This window comes from Fragaria vesca, linkage group LG6 (assembly GCF_000184155.1).
Source record: "Fragaria vesca subsp. vesca linkage group LG6, FraVesHawaii_1.0, whole genome shotgun sequence".
NCBI lineage: Eukaryota > Viridiplantae > Streptophyta > Magnoliopsida > Rosales > Rosaceae > Fragaria > Fragaria vesca.
Window position 1 is genome coordinate 8,024,826 of NC_020496.1, and position 10,293 is coordinate 8,035,118.

The 10,293-nt window shown below is 37.2% G+C and overlaps 2 protein-coding genes and 1 pseudogene across 2 annotated transcripts in view; 1 reads left to right on the forward strand and 2 right to left on the reverse strand.

The window, feature by feature from the left end:
- Positions 1–1,857, forward strand: part of LOC101292912 — a 4,784-nt gene extending 2,927 nt beyond the window's left edge. Inside the window, exons 8-10 of the mRNA XM_004302615.1 lie at positions 724–771; positions 1,157–1,231; positions 1,594–1,857. Of these exons, the coding sequence (XP_004302663.1) occupies positions 724–771; positions 1,157–1,231; positions 1,594–1,637 (167 nt within the window). The 3' untranslated portion in view covers positions 1,638–1,857. The remainder of the gene's footprint in view (positions 1–723; positions 772–1,156; positions 1,232–1,593) is intronic.
- An 842-nt stretch (positions 1,858–2,699) lies between these two features.
- Positions 2,700–5,555, reverse strand: LOC101296413 (annotated as a pseudogene).
- A 2,511-nt stretch (positions 5,556–8,066) lies between these two features.
- LOC101296697 lies at positions 8,067–9,707 on the reverse strand. Its single transcript, XM_004305102.1, has 5 exons — positions 9,637–9,707; positions 8,999–9,553; positions 8,811–8,895; positions 8,284–8,405; positions 8,067–8,198 (listed from the first exon to the last, which is right to left on the reverse strand). Exons 2-5 carry the CDS (start codon positions 9,176–9,178, stop codon positions 8,067–8,069), a joined length of 519 nt encoding a protein of 172 aa, XP_004305150.1. The 5' UTR covers positions 9,179–9,553; positions 9,637–9,707.
- Positions 9,708–10,293: the final 586 nt, after the last annotated feature.

Here is a 10,293-nt window from a genome sequence, read left to right on the forward strand (position 1 = left end):
CGAGTTTGAGGGCCTTAACGATCACCAAATTGGCTGAAATTTTGCAGAGATGATCTACACAATATTATCTAGATACTAGACGGTGGAGATGAGGAAATTCGATCAGAAAGTGGTGCAAAAATGGAAATCCGCACCGAAACCTTCGGTGCGGACGTCCGCAGCCAAGAAGGGCTATACACACACACACACACACATATATATGTTCACACTGCTATGCTATCGAGTTGTTTTTTGTTAAGATGATTTCACCAGCCCTTAATTAGCGTAGTCATTGTGGTTTTCACATCATGTATGATTGATTATGTCTTCTCTAACCAAATTATTTTGGTCTGTGTGCTATACAGTGACTATTTGTTGCTATGATCACAGATCTGATTGCATCTGCAATCTTATATATGTAGCTGCCATGCTTATTGCATTTGAAAACCTTCAAACCATCCCTACTGTTACCTTTATTGACTTTCGTAGTAATGGAGTTAAAAAATAAATTTGGGCAAATTGTGGGTTATATGATCCCTACTATTACCTTTATTCTTAATATAACTGCAATATATGTCTCGTGTGGGATCATCTATCATTTTTGCAGTGCACCCCATTTAATTAGGAAACATATTTTTTTGCTTTCCTTGTGTCACTATTCAATTTCACCTGTTGACATTAGTGATATTTTTTTGTTGGTTATAACAGCTGTCACTTACTCTCTCTTTCTTTTTTCTGATACAGAAGTTGTGTTTACTTTTGGTAATGAACCCGGTTCGATCCCCATTGATGGTAAGGTTTAGATTTTGTTTTGAAGGCTTGTAAGGAACAATATTGGGAACTTCCTGGTGCTCCGATTTGTTGAAAATTTTATCTTGGTAGAGTTTATATTTTCACAATAAATTACCAGCCCTTGATTAGTCATTGTGGTTTTTACATTGTGTATGGCTGATAAAGAATAATAATAGTTCTTAAATGTCTGCTACAACCAAATTATTTTGGTCTTTGTGCCGTGCATGATTCATTTGGGTGCCGATTTACTATTGAATGAAGCAATAATATTGTTGATGTTGGTTGGTCACTGAATTATGCATATATAGATGATACACTATATTAGGTATGCCATGTTTTTGGGGGTTTTACCTGATCACTGATTCTTTTTCTTTTTCTTTCTTAGCGGAACTATCATTTATACCACCAGCAGTCAGCAAGGTTGGGAAAGCAAAGCGTTCAGCTGCTAGGCCTTTACACGGTAAGATTTTTGTGTGTGTGTTTATATATATTCTTTTTCTTCTGTAGGTTTGTGAGGAATGTTACCGATACAACTGCTACTATCTATTAGTCTTGATGTTTTTGGTTTTCACATCATATATGTATTAAATTACATATATGTTGACACGATACCCCTGTAGGGCATGTATATATTCTGGGATATCTTGGATTTGATTTTGGTCAGTTTTTTTTTCTTAATACCTGGGTCTGGTATTGCCCTAATGCGTTTGAAAACCTACAAACTATACCTACTGTTACCGTGATCGTCGTTTTGGAGGTTTAAAAATAATTTAGGGAGACTGCAGTATATTTCTCTGGTGTCTTACACTTTTTTAATTGCAGGTTTTGGCATTTCTCCTGAGAGCACCTCTGTTTGTGTGGCATAGTTTGTGGTTTCTGATGATGGCACTTCAGGTTGGGGCAGCAGTGTGTTTTGAGGGAAAATGTTTTATTTTGATGCTCTGTTTACATTTCCCAAGTCTTTGTAAGAAAGTTCTGTGGATTGATTGGCATTTCTGGTTAATATTGTAGAATTTGTTTAAAATTAATGGAAGGTGAATATTAATTAGAAAAATTCAAAAAGTGAATAAAAGTAGAAATTTAAGTAATCTTAACGTAATTGATAAACTTAACATTTTTTCTTGCGCTGAAAGTAAGCAATCAACTAGAGAAGTTGTCGGAAAAGAAAAAAAAAAATACGACTAGGTTGAAAGCTGAAGGCTTGAGGGTGTATTTGCTGCTCAGGGCAGTACGTGAAGCGGGTGCTTGTGGGTGGGTGCAAGCTGAGAGTTCTCGTCTTTTTTTTTTTGTTTTGGTCTGCAAGCTGAGAGTGGCAAAGGCTCTTTGTGGAGCTTTTGCAGATGCTACTAGGTACCCAATTCCGGTAAAGGCCGGGTTGGTTCACATTTCATTGGGACGTGGCCAGATGCTGTGGAGCTGGTTTCTGTGAAATCTAATTAATTTACTTGAAGGACTGGTCTATTATATGTGATTAAAATAGTTCATTAAAAAACTATTTGATGTTCATCTCCACAACAACATACAGAAATTGAACTTGAATGATCATATAACTTCGGTACAACTTCGGTGTGGGTGGTTTCAACTTTGGCATGTGTTTCCAACAGGCATGGTATACCGGCACAGCAGAATTTTCCATAACTTCAAACTATTTGTGAAACACATTGTCATGTGCACTTTGAAACAAAGTTAGACAGTAAAATATTAGAGGAAGGTGTGGCATTTTTACAGATTCCTGGTATATTTACAGATTCATGTATATGCAAGGAACAATCCTGATGCCTGCAATTTATTGGGAGTTAGTATCTTATCTTATTCATAAATAACGATCATTCATGTGTTTTTAGGTATATAAGTACTATATCTTACCAGTTTGTAGGAATAGTGATATTTCCTAGTTCAAGCAGGAGAGTATAATCACACAGAAATAACTAAAAATGGATGGGAGAAAGTATCATGTATTGCATCACTAAGCTTCTTGAATTCCCAGATAATGCTCTATGGGCAGGTTCAAAATGCTTGCTTGCAACATCAGGTGGCTTTGCATCTTCCCCACGACGGACAACAATCCCCTTTTTGCGAAGAGAAGATGGCTCGTTAGAGCAGGCATTCCAGAGGCAGTCTACCAGCTGTCTCTCCTCTCTAGCTGCTCCAAGCTCTCTAGGTGACATCGAACTGATAGCCTCGATTCATTTTTGAAAAAGCTGCTTCAATTTCTCATTTTCTTCAGCTTATTATTATTGACCCATCAGTTTTCTTTTGAGCAAGCTCAAGAAGACCCAGGAGTGCAGCTTCTCGCACTTCAAGATCATTGCTCGCAAGGTCCATCATCATGTGTGGAAATCCTAAATCTCCCATTATGTTGAATTAGAAGAATTCTCACGCAGTAGGAAATCGATCATGTTTAAGGCTCTCCTGAAACTTAATGGTTAAATTTCATGAGATTTTCATAATTAGACATTGAACAACATGTGAAAATATCCAGATCATAAGAAATAGTACCTCTGAAATATCACACTTTCGGAAGCTAAAGCATCTCTCAAAGCAGCATAACCATTTGTAGGACGAAAAGCAGTGACACAGTTTGTTAATCTCTTATTAAACCGGAAAGAGTCATTCGTTTGCAAAATATCTGGGCACGGCAATCATGTCGTTTTCAAACCTCAAAATTAGTATTTTGGCACAACAATAAACACAATTCACCATCATACTACTAAAAGCCTGACTTGCAGCCTTGCAGGATATTGCTTCTAGAGCTTTGGTCTGAACAGAGACATCAACATCTGAAGTGAATAAAGAAAACAGATGTTCCCAGCCGTTTTTGCTTCCATTACCAGTTGTTGGCTCTTGGGGTTGTTCTACACAATTGTGGATACAACCTCTCCAGCATTTATTTGAATCCTCTGTGGGGACTCTTTAGGAACACCGCAATAGAGGGACCAAACCACCAATTGAGAGAAGATACTACGACAGATAAATTAACAACACATTATAACAACCCTTCTGCTTCTATATGCCATAAAATGCAAGCACATCAACTTCATGAATCAATTAATGGAAAAGGTAACAATGTGCCATCAGCCATGTCAAAGGACTCAACCTGCTTCTGCACTTCATCGTTACGACTCTGCCATATCCAGAAAATAATTACTAACAATACTAACATACTATTAACTTAAAAACTGTTAGAGCACAAGGAAAACTCAATTTGAATATCAGCAGGCTCCCAGAGCTCCCAAATCCTCCTGAGGTGTTTTCCATAACAAGTGTGTTATCTCTTCATGCGCTTTAACCCACATCAATGGTCTGCCTGCATGGCTTCCATGAAATACTTAAGGTCTTCCACACTATAACAAAAAACCACAAACCACTGATTTTGAGACATATACAACTATACAACACAGATATATAGAACAAAGAGTTGCAGAGTTTATTAGAGAGTGAGAATACATCGAACTTCGATTTGGGTGAGTTCCATTAGGGTGAGCAAGGCTCCATTTAAACATGGTGTACTTAATTAGCATACCACTGCGCGCAAGAGAAAGGGTTCGGAACTTCGGATTATAGGTAGAAGATCTCCATGCTGCACATGACTCAAAAATGGTGCAAGAGAAGGCCTTACCCTTGAAGAGTCCAAGCCAGCTTATAGTTTATCTGTAGTATACCACAGTTATATATCTCGTAATCCGGTAGTTATTTGTATCATATTGGACTGCTGACCCAGGAGTGACATACAAAATTTCAGACCAGCTTCATAAACCAGTCGGATTCAAAGGCTTCACCCTAAGGTCATCATCTTTTATCAAACTGTTAATAACTAATCTACATATAAATTTTGAAAAGGTCAAATCAATCAAAGAAGAAAAAGAAAAAGCAGATAAATTCTGAATTGATCCATGACAGTTTAGCCGGCTTAAAACACGGCAAGACAACAAGTTTTCAGAACATTCTGAATAAATAAACAAACATCTCCACAACAGCAAATTCTTAACCAAGTTCCATGAAACTCTATCTTAATAGTCCCTTTCATCTACAAAATCCCTAGCAAGCGCTGTGAATACTTCCTTTGTTGGCTTTTTAAATTCAACTGTGTGAGTAGCACCTGAATTCAACTTCAACACAGCCTGTCCTCTTCCACTGTTGTTAAAAGCTGTGTTAGCTGTTGCATCTTTAAAAAAATCGAGACATCTGACAATCAGTTGCTGGTGAACTCCAAGCAGCAAAATCTTAGGAACACTAGAAAATTGCTTCTTAATGAATTTGGTCACCGCCTCCTCATTCTCCTCTTCATATGCGAATTTTCGGGTGATACATAGCAATTTGGTACTCAATATGTGGATCAAATGATCATGCTTGTCAGCCAAATGCTTGATCATATGATCCTTCTCCTCTTCGATTATTAGACCTTCTGGAGATAAAATGGCTCCTTGAATGAAACCGCCAGTGTATATATCATCTAAACCAGATACTGTAGCACATTCCTTCAGGGAGGAAAGCCACTCATCATGTGTTTCAGGATTCCCCCTCTCTTTCAATATTATGACCAAGTGTTCTCTAGCAGCCTCTCCTCCTGTCCCAGACGAAACCATAGACCCACTTCCAAATGCATCACGATCTTTAGTTCCAATTAACTTAATACAAGGTGCTCCATTCATTCCATCAACTGAGTATATACCAAACTGTGCTTTAAGTATTGGCTTGACTCCTTGATTTTTCTTATTCCTCAGGATCTCTTTTTTCATGTCTGTCAGATGTTTCTCTTTGTGCTTCTTAAGCTTTGTACTCATTTTGTTCAAATCTTCGGAATTTTGAGCACATATCTCCAACATCTCATCAGTTAAAGCAACATTGCCAGCTGTTGTTGCACATATTTTGTCAGTCACTTTGTATATCTTCTTATCATTTCCTTTTAGCACAAACAAATTGTCTTGTGGTGTAGAGGAAGAACATGTACGCCCATCTGATACTATATATATAGTATCACCATTTATGTATGATATGGTGGTTGTCCCCCTTCCAACCCTGAAAAGGAAGCTCGTGAGTACTATGCAACCATTTATGCATCAAACATAACTAAGAACAATGTTCAAACATATGTGGATCAAATGATCATGTTGTAGTTACACTATAAATGCTCAACAAAAGACCAATTGAACTTACAGCAGCCCTTTGGACCACTATTTATATCAATAGTTTTATGTTACATCATATAGTGACATGATTTCTGGAATATGAATGTGCATGTACATTTAGTTCTGATGTTGTGTATGCCTTAAAACTGATATGTGCAGTTTGAAGATTTTGCATTTGGGTTAATGCAAGGAATTTCTGGTTTTTTTACAAGGAAAAAAATTCCTTGCAGAAGGCCATTTTTCTTGTAGTGTTTTGGGTTTGAAGCAATGAAGGGAATAAGTTATTGGTTTGTTATAGCTCTTCAAATCATAAGTTATTACTTTTTCCTCCAAGTAATGGTCTTATGTTCATGATGCAGGTACTTACTTGGTTTCCCCCTTTTCTAACCTTCTCAATCATGAGCATAAAATTGAGCTTCTTTATGTGTTTCCTCTACTGACTGTGTCTTCTTACGACTTATCTAAGTGGAAAGATTCACTTTTTTTGTTTTCTATGCCAGGTAGAGCAACTTTATGCAGATTAGAGAATACCTATATCAGTAGTAATGTAGTATACCTTACACTAATCCTAATCATTTGTCCCTTCTTTATGAAAAACTAAAAAGAATACAATTTGAACTCAAACTTGAATGCATTGAAATATAAAAGAAATTTGTAGCACCTACTTGTTCTCTGAATCAGAGGTAGAATCCATCTTGTCCCACCACCACCAATACTCAACCTTTCCTACAAAAATAAACCAAAACCTTGAAAATCAACAAAAAGATTGAATCTTTACTGTGTTTTTGTGTTGAAATACAATTTTCAGTGTATGAGAGAGGGAGAGAGGTTAATGGTATAAAGAGAGAGGAAGAGAAAGAAGTTAGCTTACAGAGCTTAGGTTGTGCTTGAGAGAGAGAGAGAGGGAGGGGGGTGGAGGAGGAGGCAGTCACAGAGCTTAGTCTCCCTGTTAAGAAATGTATTTCTTCTTCTTGAGAGAGAGAGAGAGAGAGAGAGAGAGAGAGAGAGAGAAAGGTGGGAGGCAGTCACAGAGCTTAATCTCCCCTGTTGAGAACATGTTTTTCTTCTTCTTCTTCTTCATTAGAGTTAGCTTTAGTGCTAATCAAAGCTTGCCATTTCTAGTATAGAACGCTGCTTCTCTAGGTTTTGATTGGTAGAGACTATATGGGTTTAGAGTGGGGCTATGTGCGTATCTATGGTGGGGTTTAGACAGATGTCACCCACTAAAGAAGAAGAGTCCAAAAAATATACTTCGAATTCATGAACCCTCCCAGGAAGCATAACTTCATTAACTGCTTTGGTAGTTTGGTAGTTGTTTGGCAGATATTTCAAATTTATGTGTCAAATAAATTAGAAGTGTAACCTTTATTCCTAAGTGAATAATGTTTTCAGGAACACTGGTTTTACCAGTCAAAAGAAAAATGGACACTATTGCTCTTGATTGGAGGTCTCTTATATACAAGTGCTCCCAAATACATTTCAAACACATGAATTTTTGAAAGGAACTTCCCATATGCTGCAAACTGAAGCGATTCAGCAACATTGAGCAACCCCTCAAGGCCTCAACTCCCGCTACTCGGCTCTTCCTCCAGTCATTCTTTGCGGCCAGGCCTCCATTGACATTCAGCCTCTCTTGATGGCATTGAAGATCTAGATTAGTTTGTTTCGGCAAAAGCCCTCAGTTAACCTTGGAGGCTAAAGCAGGGGTATTAAATTATTAATATTCAATACTTGTCCCAAAAAGAAGATAAACAAAAAAAAAATATAACAAAAGGAGCAGCAAGATTGGAGAGAGCAAGTCAATTGCTGTTCCTGAAGTTATATTCACAATGGGATGTAAAAAAATGCCTACCTTTTTAAACAACTTGATAATCATAATCAACATCAGAAATATACAACACTAATCCTACTTCTCTTCATCTGAACAACTATCAGAACCAAAATAAATCTAACAATAATCCCGGGGGCTATCTGGTGTGTTCATACAACTCACCAGCACAGCATTCGATACAACTTATAGCTGAACTCGGCTACTTGCACAAATCCCTTGTCATTTAACAGCTGATACCCCCAACTTCAACCAAGTAGAACTCTCAATGACTTGCACTACCGGGGTCATGGGAAACCTTTAACAGCTGTTGGTCATCATCCCCTTTGTCACCTTCGTCATGCTAGATGCTGCTGTGCTGCTTTGCTATCATTCCGAATCCTATCAGCATATATAAGCAGACGAATGATCTCATATATCTCGTCCAACAAGATGTCCTCCGTAATATTATCCTTTATGCTTTTCATAACCTATAATCAAATAGCAACTATTGAGTATAATAGGATCAAACAGAATTAATAATAACAGATATGAAGCTACAATATCTGCACAGACCTGTCTGTAGGTATTGAATTCATTGGGAGTGGATTTATTGGTCCTGATACGCCCATACATTTGCTTCAAGAGTCCCAAGAACACTACTATTTTTCCTGAATAACAGAAGTCGTCTGAACCATCTGCTGCACATAAATTGTTACGAAAGTTAATTACAAGGTCTGAAAAGACACGCAAAACAAACCTAATAGAGCCAACCTGAGTGCAGAAGACTAACTTTATGACACAACTAGATGGAGCAATGAAACCAATACTTAATTTTATACAAAAAAGCACATAAGAGTGCGAGATAAAAGCCAGGCAACCGTTACATAAAATCTCATTGATAAGATAATAAATATCAAAACATGCTAAATGCATAGCAGAATTGGGTCACTATATCAAGAGAAAAATAACAGATTTCCAGGCAAGAGTACTGTCTATTCCCAAAGCCAGGACTTTATGATATTAAATGATTCCCCAGGGTCTCTCATAATAATTAAGGAACAAAACATAGAAAACGTATAGTATAAAAAAAACAAAGATACCTTTGAATGTGACCCTATTTCCTTCCATTATTTTCTTCTTTCCATGTTCGTGTAGAAAAAGCAGTTGCCAATCGTTTTTCCCAACCTACCAGAAAAAAGTAGCTATATGAGAAAACAACGACAATCTTGAAGATTAAAAAGGAATATCATGCGCACCATTTCAATAATAATAAAGGGAAGAGAACAACCTCAAACAGAAAATCCATCGAGTTCATTTCAGGATATTTCCACTTTAGAAGTCCTTCATGTGTAAGGGGAACATATGGATCATACCAGCCCTTGCAAATAAAAATTCTTTGAAACCAAGTATTAAGCACATAACAATCCCCAGCCAAAAGGTAAAATCTCAGCTTGATCATGAAGCACATAGGTTGCTCCTCTTTGCAGTACAAAACATATATATAGATCAACCACAGTCAAAAAGAAAGGGGGAAGAGAAGAAAAACTAGAGTCTTGAGAATTAAATAATTTTGAATCAGCATACATTAAGAAGTACAGTTGCTTCATTGGGAATTGATAAGGGAATTGTTGTTCAATGAGAAAACATAAAAGAGGTACTTTGCAATCTATGAGTATGATAAGAAGAAGAAAGAATTGTTGTAATCATTTGTTATGGTCAATTGACCACTTAAGATCCTCACTCACCTGAAAATAAGACCATCGGCCTCATGCGAAAGCTTTGGAATGAATTCCATCAAAATCTTGGTAACTGTTGAGAGCAACCAAAAGTCCTTCCTGCTTACCTGATAAACATACTGAGAAAATCAATCCCAGCAAAGTACTGGTTCAACTAGTTGAAGTCTACCCAGAGTTAATCGATACATACCCTGAATGGTTCCAAGTCAGATCTAGAGTAAGGATTCCTGCTTTGGTAAATATTGTGGCGCTCATGATTCCGAGGCTCTATGACCTCTTTCTATAGCATCTTCCACCAGCCGCTGCAACAATTCAAAGTGCTTGGCTGAGACTAACTTGATTTATTTTTGCGTCCAGAAATTCAAACATACCAAAACATCAAATACTAGCAGTTGGGAAAAGAGTATATTCGAACAGATAAAGCACAAAAGACAATGATTACATATGACTTAACTTGGAAACAACAGTTACTAACTGAAGCTGATATAACACAGTAATATCTCTACTCAATCATATGGTGCCCCAAAAGAAAAACCTCAAAGATTCAAACATCTTTGTGATTCTACCATATCAAATAATGAACAAGACTACAACGAGCACAATCCAATTTTCAACTACTTGTAGAGATCTGATACCGCTTCTGCATCAGAAGATTCACCTGTAACTGGTTCTAACTCTACATTAATTATATTACTATCCAGCACACTGGAGTTCTCTGGTGTTGGCATGGGATTTTGCATACATACACCAACTATGCTGAGATAGACAAATGATGGATAACCCTCCTACAATCCTATCAAATCAATGTGGACACGCTCATCCAAACTCTTTCCTATAGGTACATCTC